This window comes from Oryx dammah, unplaced genomic scaffold, assembly GCF_014754425.2.
Source record: "Oryx dammah isolate SB20612 unplaced genomic scaffold, SCBI_Odam_1.1 HiC_scaffold_23, whole genome shotgun sequence".
In the NCBI taxonomy this organism is placed as follows: Eukaryota; Metazoa; Chordata; class Mammalia; order Artiodactyla; family Bovidae; genus Oryx; species Oryx dammah.
In genome coordinates, this window is record NW_024070207.1 from 72,828,646 (window position 1) to 72,848,808 (window position 20,163).

Here is a 20,163-nt window from a genome sequence, read left to right on the forward strand (position 1 = left end):
CGTCCATACCTGCTCATACCAATCCCGGCCTGTACAGGTGCACTCGGGCCACCAGCTGGGGCCGCTGCCGTTGAGTTTGGGGGTGCTCTTGCCCGGGACTGGCTTAGGGGGCACTGGTCCCACATCCCGACCGGTGGGGATGAGCTTGGCCTTGGTGCGGGGGGTGGGGGTGGCCCCCGCCTGCGAGGGCAGGGTCTGCGAGCTGTAGCCCCCATAACCGGCACTGGCTCCATTGCCCCCACCTGGCCCGTAGGGGTCGGGTACTTGCCAGTCCCCGTAGCTGGGAGGCTCGAGGCGCCGCAGGGCGGCCAGGCGGGTCACCTCGTAGCATTCGGGGCACTTACAGCAGTGCTGGTGCTTGTGCATGGCACTGCCCCCCGCGGCTCGGACCCCCCAGCCCACGCCGGTTTCCACGCCGCCGCCGCTGCCACCGCCGGGCTCCCGGGCACACTCACACTGCTCGGACCAGGAAGGGGGGGGCACTCGTTGGGGTGCCCGGGCGGAGCGGGGCCTGGGGCCGGGCGGGCGTCCCGGGGCCTCTGCCCCCACGCTGCCCCGCACCCACGGCTCCCCCTCCAGCACTGGCGGCTCCGTGTCGCCCGTCGTGGCTCCTGGGCCGAGGCCCAGCGGCAAAGAAGAAGCGGAAGCTTGGGCAGAAGCTGGGTGCTGCGAGGACCGCTCCTGCACTGGTCCCCAGGATGAATCTGAGTGGAGTCAAGAGCATCTCTCCCTGGCTCGGTTCTCAGTTGATTCCAGCCAATCAGCGTTCAGAATCAGGCAGCGGCAGCGGCAGCAGCAGGAATGCTAAACAGCGGCTCCTTAAAGGAACAGAGGCAGTGGCGCCCCCAGGCTCAGCCCCAGCTCCCCAGATATCCGGGGTAGGGCTGACCCTAGGTCAGGGACAGGGGACTTAGGCCACGGGTGAGCTCAGCTCTCAATTTCATGCCCCTTCATCTCCAATCTCAGCCTGTCCTCCGCCCACTCCACCCCACCCCACCCTACTACCAAGAGGGAGTTGCAGAGAGATGCTCAATGGGTCCCCGGCCTTGCTCTGAGCTGGGGCCACCAGAAGTAAAGACTTGAGGCGGCAGAGCAGGGTGAGGGAGGTGCTCTTTCCTAACGGGACCAAGGAAGAGGACCGCTTAGGAGGCTATTCTCTTGTCAGTACCTCTTCCTCAGGACTATTGTTCTCTCAATCTCTAGGCCCTGAAATGACTACAGCCTAACACTTGACCGGCTTCTATCACCAATGAGGGACTCACACCTAGAACAGGAGGAAAGCTCTAAGCTTTTGTCCCTGGTGCACAGATTCCTGTCTCCTCCACTCCACTCCTGCATGGTTATCATGGAGGAAAGCACTTCAGGATGCCAAGAGAGTAAAGAAAGTCCCGGGCAGGAGGAAAGGAAAGAAGAGGTCTAAAATGAAAGAAACCTGAGGGCCTAGAAAAGAAGTTGGGAATACTTGTCCAAGGACATCTTCTTAACCTCTCTTGGCTCAGCCTGTTGGTGGATGGAAGAAGGATGACATGCTGGGAAAACTTGCCATTTTGCTGTTCTTGTTTTGTCATTAGCTACCAGTTATTGAGTCTTTACAAAGTCCTAAGTGCTTTACATGCAAACAAAACCCTTACCAAAGTGTTACTATTATTATCTGACTTATACCAATGAGAAATTGAGGCTCAGGGATGTTAATGCAGCTAGGTTACACAGGTGGAAGTGACGGAATCCTAGCCGTTTGACTCAAGTCCACACTCAGAACTGCTCAAGTACAACAGGTCTATTCTAACTTCTGCAGATCTCAAATCAACGATCATTTGTTGCACACCTGCTCTGTGCAAGGCCTTGACCTAGGCCCTAGGGCTACAGAAACTTATTCTTAATTCAACAAATATTCTCTGAGCACGTGCTATGTGCCAGACACTGTTCTAGGATTTAAGGACGTAGCAGCAAACAGGAAAAAAAAACACACACACAATAAATCCTTGCCCTTGGGGAGCTTACATTCTAGTGATAGGATACAGACAAAAATTAGTACAATAAATAAGTGAAGTATATACTACTGTATATGGTGATAAATGCTGTGGGAAAAAAAGAAAGAGCAGAAAAAGAGGGATTGGGAGTACTAGGGAAGGATATGAGGTTGTGATAATTTTTTCTTCAAGTTTTTTACCCTTACATTTTAAAAGGAAAATTTTCAAACATACCGAAAAACTGAAAGAATTTTACAGGGATCAGCAAATTGCCACCTAGACTTGCATTAACATCTTACTATACTTTCTTTACCACATATACATCTTTCACATATCCTCTTTAGCTTTTTTAAAAATGAAAATTTACAAACATACAGAAATGCTGAAAGAATAGTACAATGAACTCCTATATATCTTCCTCATAGAGCCAACAACTGGCAATGTCTTGTTATATTTGCTCTATCAATTGATCTACAATTTTTTCTGAATCATTCAAATGTAAGTTACAGATTTCATTACACACCTCCTCTAAATATTTCAGCATTCATTGTGTGGGGATAAAAACATTCTCCAATAATATGAATATGGCATGTAAGAAAATTACAATTATTTCATATCATCTAATGTCTAGTCTCTGGCATGCTACATGGGGTCTCAAAGAGTTGGGCATGACTTAGTGACTGAACAACAACAATGTCCAGTCTATATTGAAGTTTCTCCAAACTTGTCTTTTATATGTTTTAACATCAGAATCTAATCACAGTTGTCACATTGCATTTGTGTCTTTAGCCACTAAAACAGCCCCAATCTTAACAGAAAAATTTTTATTTTGAAATAATTATAGATTTACAAGGAAATTGCATAGATAGTACAGAGAGGGCCTGTGTACCCTTAACCCAGTTTTACTCAATGATGGCATCTTACATAACTATAGTACAATATCAAAACCAGGAAATTGACATTGGTACAATGTGTGTAGAGTTCTATACCATTTTACCACATGTAGAGATTCCTATAACAACCATTGCAATCAAGATACAAAACTATTTTGTCACCACAAAGACCTATTGGTGTCATCAGTTTAAAAGATTGAGGAAAGTATACAAAAACTTAACTCTATTTAGGTCTCTTTACCCTGTCTCATTTCTCCTATGGTTGTCTTTAATATTTCCTCTACATATATTGAGCTCCACATCAGATGATACTGTACCTATTGCTTCAACCATCAGACATTAAACAATTCAAGAGAAGAAGGAAAGTCTGTTGTACTTATGTTTTTATTCATGCTATTCCTTTTTCCTTCCTGATGTTCCAAGAGTTCTTCTTTTATCATTTCCTTTCTCTTGTGTGTACTGCCTTTAACCACTCTTTTAGGGGGAGTCTGCTGGTGTCAAGTTCTCATAGCTTTCCTTTTTCTAAGGATATCTTGATTTCTCCCTCATTTCTGAAGGATATTTTCACTAAATATAGCATCCAGCCTTGGCAGTGCTTTTAACACTTGAAATATGTTGTGCCACTTCCTCTGGTCACCATGGTTTCTGGTGAGAAATCACTGATTCTTGAATTGTTTTCCCCCTGTTGATAAAGTGGTGTTTCTTTGTTACTGCTTTCAAGACTTTCTCTTGGTCTGGGTTTTCAAAGTTTGAATATGTCTTGGCATGGATTTCTTTATCCTGTTTGGGATTTGTTCAGCTTCTTGAATCTGTAGGTTTATGTCTTTTGCCAGATTGGGAGAATTTTCAGCCATCGTTTCTTGAGGACTTCTTTGGCCCACTCTCTTTCTCTTCTTCTGGGACTCCCTGATGACATGAATGTTAGGTCTTTTGTTATAGTCCCACATGTCTCTGAGGTTCTGATCATTTTTTTTAAGTCTATTTTCCCACTGTTATTCAGATCGGGCAATTTCTAATGTTCTATCTTCCAGTTCACTGATTTTTTTTTTTGTCTTCTCCATCCTGCTGATGAGCCCATTTCCTCAGTTTTTTGGTTTGGTTATTGTATTCTTCCACTCTAAAATTTCTGTCTGATACTCCATCATATCTGTTTCTCTGCTAAGACTTTCCATCTTTTTCTTTTGTTTCCAACCTATTTGTAATTGCTCATTGAAGCATTTCCCCCTAACGTTGGCTTCTTTAGACTCATTCTCAGATCATTGAAAGCTCTCTGTCATCTTGGTGTTGGCATCTGTTGCTTAGTTCTTATTCATGGTGAGGGTCTCCTGGTTCCTGGTATGATGAGTGAATTTCCATTGCATCATAGACATTTTTGGATATTATGTTATCAGACTCTAGGTCCTACTTAAATCTCTTGTTTTGGATAGGCATTTTCTGACACTGTTGCCATCAGTGGAAGGAGCCATTGCCTGGCTACTGCCAGGAGGGGGTAGAGGTTCAAGTTGTTCCCCACTTAACATTGGTTGATACCCAAAGAGGGGGTTCTTCTTTACTGCTGGGCAGGTGTGGGAGTTCCAGCCCCCCACAAGGCCTCCACTGACACTTCCCTGGTGGGGGAAGGGTTGAAAGGCCTCCTTCCTGCTCCCAGGTAGCTTCCACTCACCACGGGTGGGGGTGCAGGTGAGAGGAAGATGATAGAGGACTGGGATGGGGAGCGGAGGAGGAGCAGGGCAGCAGCAAAAGTCTTGACCCTCCACTAGGCCTTCCTCTGATACTCTGATGCCACACAGGTTAACCTGTGGGGATGGAAGTCCAGACTCCCTACTTAGACACAACCCCAGGGAGCCTGGGGAGTCTGGCAAGAGGGAAAGTCTTGGTTTCCACTTGGGTCTTTGCTAGCTAGAGTGGGTGGAGCTGCAGTCTTTTGTTTTTGTTTTTCTGTAATGTCTGGTTGCAGGAGAGTGGTTATTGTCTAAGAGTTTTGTGTTGTCCAACTAAGCTGCCCATTTGCTAGTCTTTGGGCTAGAGAGAGCAGGCTTTTACTGAGGTTTTTTTTTTTTTTTTTGTCTGTGCCTACTGGCACTTCCAGGCTGGCTTCTCCAGCCTACAGGCTGGGATATAAGGCAACAAGAAAACCCAGGGAGCTCACTTGTCAAAACTGCCCTTTTCTCCCTCTTTTAGAGTCTTCCTATGCTTGTTTTTACATATCACATGCAGAGTTTTAGCTGCTCTTATTGGGAGAAATAGGGAGAAGTATGTCTACTCCAGCTGAGTCCAGAAGTAGAAGTTTCCCATCTTTTTTTTTTTTAAAGTATTTATTTATTTATTTATTTTGGCTGCAATGGGTCTCAGTTGAGACATGCGGCATCTTTTTTAGTTGCAGCATGCAAACTCTTTAGTTCTGGCATGTGGGATATAGTTTCTTGAGCAGGCCCCCTGCATTGGGAGCTAGAGGTCTTGGCCACTGTATCACCAGGGAACTCCCCTCATCTTTTTTTTTTTTTTTTAAATTAATGACATCGGCTTTTTAAAAAGTACAAGTTAGTTGTTTTTTAGAATATCCTACTTCTGGATTTGCTTGTTTTTTTTTTTTCCTCATGATGTCATTGTTCCTCTATACCCTGTATTGCTGTAAACTGGACATTAAAATAGAGGCAATCTTAAACAGGTTCTTCAAGGTAGGCATCAGTGAGAAAATGATATTTGAACAAAGATTTGAGGGAGGTGTGGAAGAAAGTCATGCAGAAGTGTATACCTCGCAAGGGAACAGCCAATGCAAAGGTCCTGGATAAGGAATGCATCTGGCTTGTTCAAGGAACAGCAAGGAGAACCAAGTAGCTAGAGCAGAGTGGGAGGGGGGTGTACTAGCAGATAAGATCAGAGATTTCAAAGGAGACCAGACTGTATACAGTCTATAGGACATTGAAGGACTTTGGCTTTATTCTGAGATGGGGAGCCATTGGAGAGTTTTGTGCAGAGAACTGGCATGACCTGACTTGTGTTTAGCAACATCACTCTGGCTTCTGAGAATGGGTCACAGGGGACAAAGGTGAATCAGTGAGACCAGTCAGGAGGCTTATTGCAGTGATCCAAACGAAAGGTGATGGTGGTTAGGACCAGGATGTAGCACTGGAGGTAATAAGAAGTGATTGGATTCTATACGTATTTTGAGGAGAAAGTCAACAGGATTTGCTGACAGATTGATTATGAGGTGTGATTACAAGATTTTTTGGCCAGAGCAACTGGGAAGGTGAAATTTTCATCAACTGAGATGAGTACCACTTTAAGGAAGAGGTCATTTGGGGGAAAAAGATCAGGTGTCCAGATTTAGACATTTGAGTTTGAGATGTCTATCAGATATCCCAGTGGTGATAAATAGTAAACAGGCCTTGTCATTGGGGTGCTCAAAGCTGGAGAAAAGGAAATACAGAAGCAGGTCATTACAATAACTGCAAAAAGTGCTATTTCAGAGGGTATATAAGAAAGCAAGTTATCAACTCTATTTGTGGGTGATGAGGGGCTTATGAAAAGTGTCATAAGAGATGACATTTTTAGTTTGGTCCTGAAGGGTGACTAGGTGTTCATTAGGCAGAGAAAAGTACAACTCAGTTGTTTTATGGAATATCCTACCTCTGTATTTGTCTGGTTTTCTGTATTCTTAGCCCCTGGCACACAGTGGTTGCTCAATCACACCTAATCCAGTCACTAGTTGTGTGACTTTGGCCATTACTTTACTTCTTGAGCTTCAGTTTATCTGTGAAATGGAAATAATCATAGGGGTTTTGTGGGGCTTAAACGTAAAACATTGAGCACTCTACCTAGTACACAGTGGATTAGGGTTAATGGATTAGGGATTCATGACCAAGTCTAGGCTACTCTGGTAACTCAGGACCTTAAGTCTTTTATATGCTCAGCAGTTTGTCAATACTATAGAGTGCTAGACTCTTTTCTTACATCCGAAAAGTAGCTCAGGAGAAAAATTGCTAAGCCTGGAGTGAATGGAGAGGGTTAAACTGCCTTCCTCATGCTTGATCTCCATTGACTGCCCCCCTTCATATTTTCATTTTTAATGAATATGAGTAAAATCCATTTACATTCATAGTGAGCTTCTCCCCACTCTAATAGGCTCCTTGATGCTCAGACTGGACATGATTGGCAACCCTGGGAAGAGGTCAGCAACCCTGAGATGCTTTGACACTTGGAACCCCCTCCCAACTGCTAGACCTCCAGCCTGAGACCTCAGGGAGCCAGGCGCCCCCTACAGGTGGAAAACAACCCCTGCCCCTGCAGGCGACTGAGATTGTTAGGCAACTGGGCTGCCTGATGAGAGTGAAAAAGTTGGCTTAAAACTCAGCATTCAGAAAACTAACATCATGGCATCTGGTCCCATCACTTCATGGCAAATAGATGGGGAAACAGTGGAAACGGTGAGATACTTTATTTTGGGGGACTCCAAAATCACTGCAGATGGTGACTGCAGCCATGAAATTGACGCTTGTCCTTGGAAAGAAAGTTATGACCAACCTAGACAGCATATTAAATAGCAGAGACATTACTTTGCCAACAAAGATCCGTCTAGTCAAACCTATGGTTTTTCCAGTAGTCATGTACGGATGTGAGAGTTGGACTATAAAGAAAGCTGAGGACTGAAGAATTGATGCTTTTGAGGTGTGGTGTTGGAGAAGATTCTTGAGAGTCCCTTGGACTGCATGGAGATCCAACCAGTCCATCCTAAATTAAATCAGTCCTGAATATTCATTGGAAGGTCTGATGCTGAAGCTGAAACTCCAATACTTTGGCCACCTGATGCGAAGAGCTGACTCATTTGAAAAGACCCTGATGTTGGGAAAGATTGGTGAGAGGAGCAGGGGATAACAGAGGATGAGATGGCTGGATGGCATCACCGACTCAATGGACATGAGTTTGAGTAAACTCTGGGAGCTGGTGATGGATAGAGAGGCCTAGCATGCTGCAGTCCATGGGGTCGCAAACACTCAGACACGACTGAGTGACTGAACTGAACTGACAATGAGACTGAAGCCACCAAGGAACCTGATACAGGATTTGGGAGGAGAGTGACTATTTCTGACTTCCATCCACGGTCTCTCCAGCTCCCTCAGCAAATTGACAGGATGGGGGTGGTGTGGCCTACTACCGTATGATAATCTGCACTCATTCTTGAAAGTACAGCTTCATTGGGTGACCCCAGTCTTTTTGTGTGAAGAAATAACCACTCTTGCCCCAAAGCCCTTGGGGCTTTTCACCTGGGAGCCAGAGATTGGGTGTGCTGAAACTGGGAAGTTTCTGCTTTGCGAGTAAGGGGCATTGTTATGGGTGTGCATTCTCAGTGGATGGGAATTCTAGCACATTGGGCGTGGGGTGGAATGATTTTGATGATTAGTTCACTAAGGTATCAAGATGTCCCCACCATCCCCAATGAATGGATTAGGAAAAGCCTACTTCCACCCATTAAGATAAAAATGTCCTATAGGAGTTTCTCAGTGACTTTCCTCAATTAGATTTCTCTATGGAGTAGAGAGAGATCCTGAGATATGTTGATACCTGTGAGCAGGCACAGAGCACAACGGAAGGGAAAGAAACAAAAAGAACGGGAGAGCGGTAACACAGAATTTGACAGCTTGCTAGTCCTGTGTCTGGTTTGGAGCTAGCAAATTGTCAGCTCTGTGCTCTCTCTGTTAGGACCATGTTGTAGTATCCCATCATCATGAGGGCCTCTGGGAACCAGAAATCCACAGCTATTCCTCCTAGTAACCTAGCATTCTGGCCCAGGAGTAGGTCTAAGCAGGCCAAAGCCGTGGGCACAATAATCCCTGCACTTGAAAGTCATCTGTTCACTCAGTGCAGCAGGAGCTTCATTGTGGCAGAGCCCCAAGCCATGGCAAACTTAGGGGAGAGCTGTGCCCCGAGTTTTGTCAGGGGCTTTCCCTCAAGAGTTCCAAGGTAGAGATACCAGGCTGAGGTACTGGCAGCCAGAGAGGTCCTAGTCCAGCCACTACCCTAGTCCACAATTCCAGAGGATCCAAGGGAGGGCTCCTTACTCCCAGTGCTTCTAAACTGAACTCGGTTGGGGCTGTGCCTTAGCTCTATTAATAGCCCCCTAGCCCAGCCTGTTAGCCCCAAACCCTAGTGCCAGAAGCTGTGAGTCAGCAGCTAAAAATAAAGAGAGCAACTGCATTGGAACCCCAATGAGAAGCTCCCCTTGGCCCTCCACCCTCAAGTTTTTGTCAGCGTCAGTCTCCAGTCCAGGACCCTATAGAAGTTAAGAGTCTAATCCTGCTGGGAAGAGAGGAAGCATCGGCGGTGTCAGGCACAGGGCTGAGTACTCAAGGCTAGAGGCTTGGGGCAAGGGCTAGGGGCATTCCTGCCGGGCCCGGAGTCGAGATTCTGAGGTTAGAGGACTGCAGCTGAGACTGGGAGCTGAGAAGTGGAGGCTGAGGGGTTTGGAGACTCTGGAGGTGGTCAGGGTCTAGTCGGGAGGGGAGGAGAGGAAGAGGCTGCGGGGCTGGGCGTCTGGGCGTCTGGGAAAAAAGTAGGGATGGGGACGGGAGAGGGAGGTCCGAGCTGAGAGGTGAGAGCCCGGCGGTACCTGGGCGCCGGTACCTCGGCGCCCCAGAGCTGAGGCTGGCGGTCGGTCTGAGCGGCGGGATCTGGAAGGGGGAAAACTACGGCATTGCACCTTGAAAAGGTAGTGTGTGGAAGAGGAGGTCCCAGGCGGCGTGGACCCCCTAGAAGAGTGGGACCAGGCAGCTGCCGCGGCGTGGGCTACTGGGGCTCCTCCGGCCTCCCAGTCGGTCGCACGCCGGTGCCCCCGCCCATCGCGCCAGCTGCAGGCCAGGTATGTTGGCGTGGACGGCGGCCTGTGTCTGTACGTACCTCTGTGTGCATGGCGGAGGCGGGGCGGCGAGAAGGGAAAGCGCAGGGTCCGGGAGGAGGAGGGGGCGGGAGCACAAATTCAAACTCACTTCTGTCGACCCATCCCGAGAACGGAAGTGCCCAGGGCCATCCTGGGAATTGTAGTTCTCAGGGCTGCTTGCCCTGCAACCAAGGAGGATCTTGTCCCTAGGTGCCAGTGCCACCCCTGGTCCCAGGGAGAGGAATAATTGAGAAACGAACCTCCTAACCTCGTCAGATCCTTAGTTCGATTTCCCTTCGTGTGGAGAAATGAACCGGGGCGTGGAGAAACGAACCAGGGCGAATGTGGGTGCGGTGGGGGACTAAAGAGGCAGCCAGAGCCCTCTCCTGTCCTTGTGTTTTCCTTAGCCCCTCCCCACTTCTATCAGTCACATTATCGTAGGCCAGCTCCGCTCTGGTCATGTAAATTGTTTAGTCCAGGGACTCACAAGCAGCAAACACACCAGGGAACTTGCTCCTCGAGGGGAAGGTGGGTCGGGCAACCAGACCCTGCGCGCAACCCAGAGAAGCAAGAACTTGTGGAAATCGGATCATGCCCTTGGGGTCTGGAGTCGGGAACACAGGTCCCCAACGGGCACGAGAAACAGGTGGCATCCAGCTAATACTTCACAGGTGACGACGGGCGCGGCCCTCCTTTTGGGGCAGGTGACCACAAGGTGGAGCTCCAGCGCAACACTGCACAGCGCGCTTGGGCCACCGGGAATGTCCCCTGTGGGCCGTGGTGCTCCCGCTGACCATTTGCAGCCCTTCATTGCCCCAGGTGGCCCACTTGTCACCGCCAACCCACGATTCTCCTCATGATGACCCCTCAATGTCATGTCACATACAACTCGAGATGCAAGGTGCTTCCTCCACCCAGCGCCAGCACTGTAAAAGTTAGACTGTGCCAAATGGGCATTAAATGCATTGAATAACAGATTAACCGACAAGAGTCAAGAACCAGTGTGTCTTGAAGAAAAGACTGTGCACAAGAAAAAGCCACTTGCAGGCACAGAATTACATGGCTAGATGGGCTCGTCAGCTCCTAGTTTTTACGCAGGAAATCAGATAAATTGCATATGTCAAGAGAGACAGTGAATGGAGCCAGGTTGATGTCTCCATCATCTTACAGTTCTCCAGGAAAGGCCATTTTGTCATCTCCTTCAGTCACAGTTCTGAGCTGTCCCATCCCTGATACCCTGCGCCTTGTACACAAGAATACCTGCGCATAGATCTGAAACATTCTCTTGGCAATCTCCTTGTCTCTTCCTCTGTTAAGTTTCATTTGGGGACAAACTTCTTGTGACTCAGTCTTTCTGACCACCTCAGGTCAAAATCCCAAGGGGAACACCTTCTGCTGGGAAAGGTCACCCCACGCCAACCTCAGCAATATTCCACCTCAGCCACCCTCTCTTCCTTGCTGTTGGCCAGTGCAAACAGGCCTCCAATTTTGGCTGGGGGCCTAAGACAGGGCATTCACTCCCTTATGAAATTGTTGATCCTGGTCAGCAGCACTGCTGTCTCTAGCCCTGGAGAGGTAAGCGGGAACACATAGGGAGTGAGTAAGGGGAAGGCTAGAGGAGGAGAAAAATGAGGTAAGGGGAAACAGCTCTTACCGGTTCTCTGTCTCTCCTTAGCACACCTCCTATGGGGAGAAAAGCTTCGCATTGTGAGTTCGGCCAGCGTCAAGCACAACCTTTTGACCCTGAGTTCCCCCAAACTGACTTTCCCAGGTTCAAGCCAATTAGACGTATAAAGGAAGGGTGTAAGAATCTCCAAGGGTCCAAACAGACCAAACCCCAAGCCCTAGGCAGCGTCAATGAGTCTGAATATGCCCCATCAGCAGGACCCTAGGGAGAATGAAGACCCAGAAAGCTGAGGTACAAAGGACTCACTGTTGTAAGAGGAAAGTCCACAAAAGCAGCAGGATGGAGACACAATTGGTAATGATCCATATTATCAGGTAGGTTCGAGCAGGCTGTGAGAAAAGAAAAAGGTCCCTGTCAGTGGCCAGAGCCACCCATATACGGATCCAGGGTGTGTATGGGGGAAAATAAGTAAGGAAGCGGGGAACAGGGTTAAGGAGAAGCAGAAATAGGAAAAGAGGAGGAGAGGTGACAGTCCCTGAGTTCTTACAATAAGCCAGACAGGGTAACGCATCTGCTGCAGCAGCTGGCAGTCGTTGGTGGTGACTGAATCCACCCCTGCACACCAGAGCAGGGAGAAGAGCCAGGGTTTGTTCACTACAAAGAGGTTCACCGAGACATTCTCCTGGCGCAGTGCCCTGTGCAGGTGGGGAAGAAATCAGGAACATTCAGAACCTTGAGGATCCAGGCACAGGAGGGAAACAGCCCCTCTCCGTGTTTGAACCCACAGTGTCCCTGCTCCAGAGCCATCACTTCTGCCTTTGGATAGCAGACCCCCACCTGCTCTGTCTCCCAGTAGATTTCACCCATGGGTCCTAGTTTTGCTGTCTGGGGTCACCCAAATGTGTTTCTCCTCTTTGTCCCATGCCATCCCTTAAGAGGTGTGAGGGACAGTGTGACCACATTCCCCCGAGTCTTTTCTCCAGGCCCAACCACCCTAGTTGCTTCAATCAGGGACCTGGGTTATCATTCCTTTCACCATACAAACCTCTCTAGTCTGATCTTACTCCCATTTACCAATGTTCCTTTTGAAGTATGGAGCCTGCATCTGAACATGGTAGCTGGGTGGGCTGGGACTAGCTTGGAGGAGAGCAAAACTCCTCCTGCCTTCGGGGCGCTATGTCCATGTGAAGGCAGCCCAGGGTCAGGTTAGTTTTTGGCAATGTCAACTGACTTTGACTCATTGATTATGCACAGTGTACAATCAAAGTCCTGGTCTTTTTCACACATGTTCCTGCTGATGCCAGTGTCTCCCTCTCTTATTTTTGTGCAATTGAGTTTCCTCTGGACCCTGGGCATGGGTCTTTACATGTATCTCCGTTGCATTTCATCTTGGTACATTTGACCTGTCACCTTAGAGTGCTTAGACCTTCTGGGGCCTCCATTTTCCCATCACCTTTTTCATTACCAATTCATGCCTTCTGGAAACATGATTAGCAGTCAATGTTGATCAGGACAAGACTAAGGGGAGTCTTAACCTGATATCCAGTCTCCTCCCATGGTGACAACTTGGGGGAAGGTCCTTGAAATACTTAATATGATAACTGGGCCATCATTCAGTCCACATTTTTTCCCTATCTAACCACAAGGATATTATAAGAGAGCTTGGTGACTACAGGTTTTGAAGTCTATTATGTTTTCTGGTTGCATCCACTCACATCTGTGACTCCCTTGCCTCTCTCCCCTGGATCCACCCTCTCTCTGGTGTAAAATGAAAGCTAAAATCCTGGTGGCCTACGAAGTCCCACCCAGTTTGGCCCCTGCCAACCTCTCCAGTCTCACCTTCCTGTTGCTCATGAGGCTGCTGTTCCTGCTGTTCTGCAGCTCTTCCCATTGTTACCTCCTTGTGACTTGTCAGGTCTCAGCCCAGACACTACCTCTTTCACCACTCTTCCTACTATGACCTTCTCCCCTCTCTCCCAATCTCTACCCTCTTCCTAAATTTTTGTCTTCATGTCACTTATCACTCTCCAACATGCATATGTTTTGTGCAGTGATTTATTATCTATCTCTCCCATGCCCCAAACCTGCAATAAATAGAGCCTGACACATAGTAGGTGTTCAATAAATATGTGTTGTATGAGCAAATGAATGGCCTTTGCCCTCCCAGCCTTCGCTCTTCTATACCATTAAGCCTCACGTGATCCCCTCGGCTCCTTTCCTCTGGCACTCACTTGATATCCAACAGTGGCAGGTCTTGATAGGGGAGGTTGAGAAACTGGGGACTCTCAGTGCCATGGCCTTCCAGATGTCCATATATCTGGCGCATTTGGGGGGCTCTTTCTTGGACATAAGCCCGATCTTCATCCGGTAGCCAAAGGACCTGTGGTTCAGGGTAGGTGGGCATTAAGCTGGAGAAGGCCTGGGGATTCTGGGGGTGGCAGCAGGGGCAAAGATGTATGACCACAGATGGGGTACATGAGCTGGGCCAGGGCCCTGGGGAGGGGGGATGCCTCAACATTATTGTCATGGTCTAGGGAAGGCAGGGGAGAGGGGCACTTGGGGTCCTGACAACATCACCATGGCTTGGGGCACTCCTGAACTCAGCACAGTCTCCAATGTCTGGTTGACAAAACTGTCATGATATGTGTGGTTTCCTGGGGGGCGGCGCAGGTCAAATATGATAGAGAGGTTGAGGCCTTCAGCTTCCTTCAGTATCTCTTCCAAGGATGGCACTGTTTGACTCTCAGCATCTTCTCGATCATGGCCCGACAGCTGCTTAGCCCCCCAGAAAGGTTGCCTCTATAGGAAGAAGAAAATTATTTCAAGACCAGAAGAAGCCTCCAGGCTGTGCCACCATCCTCATTATCTTTACTCGTTTCCCCGACTTGGAGAACAGCTGTGGCCCTCTGTTGAGTCAGGGTTTTTCCTTTTTCCAAACTGTGGCCTTTTCTAGACCCTCTGACATCTTACTCTGACCCCAACCTCCTACCCTCAGGGTTTCCTAACTTCCTCACTCTCACTACACTTTCTCTTGGTCTCATGGAGACCTCTGGGATCTTGACCCCTTGATTTCTTCCCAGTCCATCGGCCCCTTTCTAGCCACCCTACATCCCCTACCCATGATCCATCCTCAGCTTAAACTACTTTTCAACAACCCACTCAACTCCTTTCCTGCCCCATGTGCCCCACAAATCCTAAACTCTGATTGAATTCTACAATTGTCCACCTCCTCCACCCACTGGAATTGGAGGGCAGAGAATATCACGTGGGCTGTTGGCCCTGCAGTCCTGTTTTGTGTTCTCTGGGCCACTTAGCCATCCTTTTACTTGCTCTTGATTTGCTCCCTCTCCCATTCCTCCTGTTGGCTATTCCAAACCTCTGCCACTCTCATTGCCTCCCCTTGAAATCAACAAATGACCTTGCCTCGTAATCACTGACATGGAAAAAATGAGCTATCAACACATTAAATATTTACTACATGCTAGGCAGTATTAGAAGTGCTTTATGTGTATTATTTAGTTCTCCTGACAATCCTACGAGGTAAGTACTGTTGTTACTCCCATTTTATAGATGAGGAAAATGAAGAACAGAGACCCTAAAGAATGTTACCCAGGCTTATATAGCCAGGAAGTGGTTAAGCCATGATTCAAACTCAGACATCCCTTACTCTAGGCAATCAGATGTGTCTTCATCACTCAGAATACATACCCAGCTGAAGGGTTGGATTACAGGAGATTTTTCAATTTTAGATTAGTTCTCTGATGTTTTACTTTTTTTTTTTTTTTTTAACAAGGAACTTTATTACTTTGGTAATCAAGAAAAGGGGAGTTAAACAAATTAAGTATCCTTTGAAATATTTTCCATCATCTGCAGGATTAAAGTCCACACTTCCCGGCCTAGCATTCAAAGCCCACCAGAGACCAAACTCTGCTCCCCCCAGGCCCTCAGCTCCCATGACTACCATTCATCTTTATCTCCCACTTCCACTGAGCCACTTTTTCATTGTCTTGTGTGTGTGTGTGTGTGTTTTTGCCACACCACACAGCTTGGGGGATCTTAGTTCCCCAACCAGGAATTGAACCCAAGCCCAAGGTAGTGAAAATGCTGAGTCCCAACCACTGAACTGCCAGAAAATTTCTACTGAGCCACTCTTCATTCCCTGAAAACACTTCTTCATATTTATGTGGGTTTTACCCGCATTCTTCCCTCTAACCAGAATTCTTGTTCCCTGCCTTGCCCATCTTAAAAACTACCCTCACTTCATATGCTGCTCAGGCATCCTCTCCTGTGACCCCACTCCTGATCCTCTCCCACACTGCCCCTGCCCAACAGTGACCTCTCTCTCCTCTCTACCCAGTGCAGACCTTGTTCTCACTTGAGGTTTCCTATTCTGATAGCCTTACTAGGAAGGAATGACCTGAGGGCAGAGACTGTATACCTATTGCCCAGCACAGGGCTCAGCAGATGGTTATCAATGAATGAACTCTGCCCAGAGTGCCCCTGTACGTGGCTGTCTCTTGCAGAAGGCTGTCCTCACCTGAAGGAACCAGGCCCCAGCATTGAGCCTCTTCAGTTCAGCCCAGGAGAAGTTACTGCTGTGGCTGTTGACTCGGTCTGGGAACACAGAGGCCACATCTGTGGTCCTGGTCAGGCGCTCATCATGCATGAGAAAGGGGATCCCATCGGAGCTGAAGGCACAAGGGGAGTCAGAGGACCAAGCTCTGGGGCTGGTCATCACTTCTGGAGCTCCCCTGCTGTGTCATTCGGGTGGGGGAAGGGGCCCCAGCTTTCCTCACCTGACCATCACGTCGGTCTCAAACACAACAGCTCCACATTCAGCTGTCTTCCGCAGGGACATCAGGGTGTTCTCGGGGGCCAGCTGGGAAAGGCGAGGGAGCAGGGAAGGGTGGGAGCCTGGCAACCCACAGGCCTGGCCGCAGCAGCCTGGAGAAGCAGACCTTCCCCACCCTGCCTGCATTCTGCCCCACACTCACCATGGGGGCCCCTCGGTGTCCTATCAACTTAGGCTTGTGTGGTAGGTCTTTGGGTTCCATGATACAGGCTGAGGAGATGAATAGGGGTGCCAGGTAGATGCCCAGGGTGGCTCCAAAATATAGGAGCAGTAGCAGGATCTTGGGACCTGTGGGGAGTGGGGGACAGGCCATGAAGAAAGTGCGGTGGTGGGCCCTCGGGGCAGAAAACAGCACAGGTGTAGGAAATGGAGCAGCAGGAGGCAGAAGCACTGGTGGGCATTAAGGGGACTGGAGGGTAGCAGTGGAGTTGGCACCTCTTCGATGGATATGGTAGAAGGTATCAGCCACAGGCCAGGCCAGGAGGGTGATGCCAGCAGCTGCTCCAATGTGAAGGAATGGGGCTGTGGCCTGTGGACAAGAGCTGGTAAGGTCTTAGAACCTTAGAATCCTAGAACCTTAGAACCTCTCTCCTTCTCGTCCTAGTAGCTGACTTTTGAAGTTGAGAGCTTCCTGCAGTCTCGGGGCACCAGGGAGCATGCTGTGTCCTGGGGTTGGCCACAGGCGAAGGTTTCCCCCAAGCACTGGATATCAGCCACTCACCTGTAGTGACAGACGTAAGCTATGCCACTCCTCCCGCCACTGGACCTCCAGTCCCACAAGGCCAGCAGCCACAAGAAATATGATGAGGAGCAGCAGCACCTGGGGAACCAGGAGTGAGGGGCACGTTTGTGTCAACCTGGGCTGCCTAGGCTGCCCCTCACTCTGTGAAAACAGGAGCATTCCCTTCTCCTGGCTCATCCACTGTCCTCCTTTCATTCAACATATATTTACTGGGCTTTGGGTCCTGGGCTCGTGCCCAGGAAGAGAAGAGCCGGCTGAGCACCGGGTCCAGTGCACCCGTCTCCCGCTTGTGCCCATCCCCACTCTACCTTGTGGACGGTGTGCAGACATAGAGGCTGGCCATAGAGCCGCAGGAGCAGGGCCAGGAGCTGGGGGCAGAGGTGGTTGGAGTCATGATGCGCCAAGAGGGGTCACTGAGTGAGTTTCCTAGGCTGACCCCTCCCTCTACCCTCCCCTCAGTGGCCAGGATGAGAGTGACAGCATAGAGCTGGGAGGAAGGGAGGGCTAAGGTTAGGCCAGCTGTCCCTGCACCCACCAAGAGCAGGGATGCGTATGTGACCAGTAGAGAGATGACCAGCAGGAATGCTGGGGACCAGTCCATCCAGTGCCCCCAGTGCTGGAATAGGAATCTGTGGGAGGGGAGAGGGAGGTGTCCGAGTCGGGGAAGGGTGGTAATAGTGGCCTGAGGGGAGTTGGGCTGGGTGGATCCAGGACCAGGGCTAGAAGGGAGTGAAGGGAAGCCTTTCATGGGGTCAGGGGCTCCAAGGTCTGGGGAGAGTCCAAGGAAATGTTTTCAAAGAGGCAGGGTAGGGGCTGAGCACCCAGGGGTCCCAGGGTGGGGAGTAGATGGACATATCTGCTGGGGAAGGGGGTCCGTGACACACTCATTGAAGTTGTGCAGGTCATTGAGAAGGATGAGCACGACGTACAGCCAGCCCAGGGACAGGAGGAAGGTGAGGAAGAGCAAGCCGAACCAGACGCATTCGCACTGCAGAGGGCAAGAGAGAAGCTCACAGCGGCTCACAGCGGCTCACATCCCCACTTTAGCTCAGAGTCCCCAGGGGTGGCAGCTCAAAGGGGCTTCCTGTAAGGTGTGGGGCTGCTGTGCTTTGCAGGCAGTTCTTTCCATATTTGAAGGGATTTTCCTCCTGGGGAGAGAAAGTCTCTTCCCCATCCCTGCCCCTCCACTGTCTCTGAGCACACCTGGATATCTTTCCCCCTCCAAGTGGTCCCCACCTTGGACTTCCACCCCTACCCACCCCGCACCCCCATTCGTACTTCACCTTGTTGGTTTGCATCTTATCTTTGGGGCATTTCTTCCAGTGGCAGCTGTACAGGCAGTGGAAGCAGCGGGCCCAGACAAAGCAACAGCCAGGGGACTCGGCCATGGTAAGGGCCTGGGGGGAGGGACGCTTGGCTCTCAGAGACCCTGGCAGAAGGGAGATCCCAGCCTCCCTCCCCGTGAGGAGCCCAGTCGGGGAGGAGCAGAGGTCTGGGCCACTGCTCAGCAACGGAGGTTACAGGGCAGGCTCCAAGTGCCAGATTGGAGGAGGAGATGAGCAAAGGGGACAGTTTCCGGGGTCTTCCTTTCAACGGCACACCTGGAAAGTCAGTGAGACACTCAGGAGGTCTAGCCTCTAGGCGGATACACACCTACTCTGTCCAACTCCTCCCCTTTTAACAGCATCCCTATCTGGGGATGGAGTGCTTGCCTCGGGTGGGGACTCAGGAAAAACTGCCTGGGGTGGGGCAAACAGGGTTTAGCAAGCTGAGGAAAATCTGGCCAAGCTTCAGGCAGCTCCATGGTGTGGCTTCCACCACAGGAACCGGGAAAAACCTGAAGCAGAGACACCAGTCCTAGCCTGGGACCCAGGGAGGCCTGGCTAGTGGCTAGTTGCTCAGTTGCTGTGGATACAGAGATTGGAGACATCACAAAGCCCTGAACTGAAAGATTCTATTTCCACCTTCCGGAGGGCAGGGGGCACCACCAGCATGGGAAAGTCTTGAGTACGAGTTGCCTGGGTCACTCCTTACCTCCTGAAGCAACTTTTTTCCTGCTGGCACACACCTAGAAAATTGAAGCTCTTTCGCCCCAGTCCTGTCCCTTCCTGCCCGGTCATCCCCTCACCCCGGCCAGGAACCAAGTCACCGCCTTTCCCCTTTCAGGGGCCCCACCCTCTGATGTCACTTTGGTGAAAGTACAACAGATACAGGGCAAAGGTGTGCATGGGGGTGTGTGGTTGTCTTGGGGCAGGGGATCCCTGGACCTTGTGCTTTGGGGTCAAGCTGAGACCAAGCTGGCTTACTGATCTCCACATGAGGCTGGACATGTGATTGTGAGTCTACATGAGAAGGTGTGGGGTTTGTGTCAGCATTTGCATGTGCGTGTGCACTAGTGGCTGGTAGTGAAATGGGTTTCTAGGTGACTTGGAATATGTAACGGTACCCCTCGATACACCCAAAGTGTGTGTGGTCTGGGCTCCCCTGAGGCTGTGGGGTGCACAGTGGCCGGGGCCCTGGAAGGAGTGAGGATGTGGCTGCTCCCGAAGCAGCCCTTCTCATCCTCTGCTTGCCTTTGGAAAGGAGAGTTGGGGAAGGGCTTGGAAGTTAGGGGGCTGGAACTGAGGGAGGGCCTGAGGGGAGGAAACCTCTCCCCTCCCTGACACCCCTGTAAGGAAAAAGCCCACCCAAAGGGAGGTCCCCTGCCTCTCCCCATGGTGGGACCACCAAGTGCTAGGAGCCTGCCTTGGGCTCCATCCATACCGCAGGTCCTGCCCCTGTACCCCAATCACTGCCTTCCAGGGTCCCCTTTCCCTCTAGGAGCTGTAGGATGGGGCCAGGAGCTAAGCAGTCAGCAAACTCCAGTCAGGGATGCTGACCAGGGGTGCTTCTCAATCCCTGGGCCCAGTGCCTGCCAGCAGGAGCCGGTCTCCTCCCCGCCACTCCCGCCTGTGGCCCCAAGCCTTCCCCAGCCCTCACACCTTTTCTCAGCAGTAGCTCCGCTCTGTGCTCTGCACTGCTTCCCAGCTTCTCTCCGAGTTGTCTGCCTCCTCCCTCTTCCAGTCCTCGGCTCAGCCCCACCAGTCAAACAGGTGGCACTGTTGCCACCTACCGGAGGCTGTGTGGGTCCTCTCCCAAGGCCTGCAGCTGCTCTGTGGCCTGTGGTATCTGTGCCCCGTCGGTCCGTCCGTGGGTCGGTGGGAAG

General features: G+C 50.2%; 2 protein-coding genes across 4 annotated transcripts in view; both read right to left on the bottom strand.

The window, feature by feature from the left end:
• Positions 1-366, bottom strand: part of DLG3 (discs large MAGUK scaffold protein 3) — a 53,490-nt gene extending 53,124 nt beyond the window's left edge. For all 3 annotated transcript variants that reach the window (XM_040265737.1, XM_040265736.1, XM_040265738.1), the window contains exon 1: positions 10-366. In XM_040265737.1, the coding sequence (XP_040121671.1) occupies positions 10-366 (357 nt within the window). The remainder of the gene's footprint in view (positions 1-9) is intronic.
• Positions 367-10,015: 9,649 nt separating this feature from the next.
• On the bottom strand, positions 10,016-18,346 carry GDPD2 (glycerophosphodiester phosphodiesterase domain containing 2). Its single transcript, XM_040265743.1, has 15 exons — positions 18,242-18,346; positions 17,843-17,946; positions 17,494-17,587; positions 17,267-17,326; positions 16,938-17,036; positions 16,652-16,745; positions 16,359-16,504; positions 16,161-16,243; positions 15,902-16,052; positions 13,942-14,163; positions 13,596-13,744; positions 11,912-12,059; positions 11,671-11,753; positions 11,392-11,420; positions 10,016-11,304 (listed from the first exon to the last, which is right to left on the bottom strand). The coding sequence occupies exons 1-15, from the start codon at positions 18,344-18,346 to the stop codon at positions 11,252-11,254; spliced, it is 1,620 nt and encodes a 539-aa protein (XP_040121677.1). The 3' UTR covers positions 10,016-11,251.
• Between the last annotated feature and the right edge of the window lie 1,817 nt (positions 18,347-20,163).

What these genes read in the sequence shown, in the direction of transcription:
- GDPD2 (XM_040265743.1), bottom strand. Translation starts at nt 18,346, where the DNA reads ATGGCCGAGTCCCCTGGCTGTTGCTTTGTCTGGGCCCGCTGCTTCCAC. An exon ending in GTCTGCACACCGTCCACAAG is followed by an intron (nt 17,037 to 17,266) that starts GTAGAGTGGGGA and finishes CTGGTTCCCCAG; the next exon opens with GTGCTGCTGCTCCTCATCAT. An exon ending in TGGACTTTCCTCTTACAACA is followed by an intron (nt 11,421 to 11,670) that starts GTGAGTCCTTTG and finishes TTCTCCCCATAG; the next exon opens with GAGGTGTGCTAAGGAGAGAC.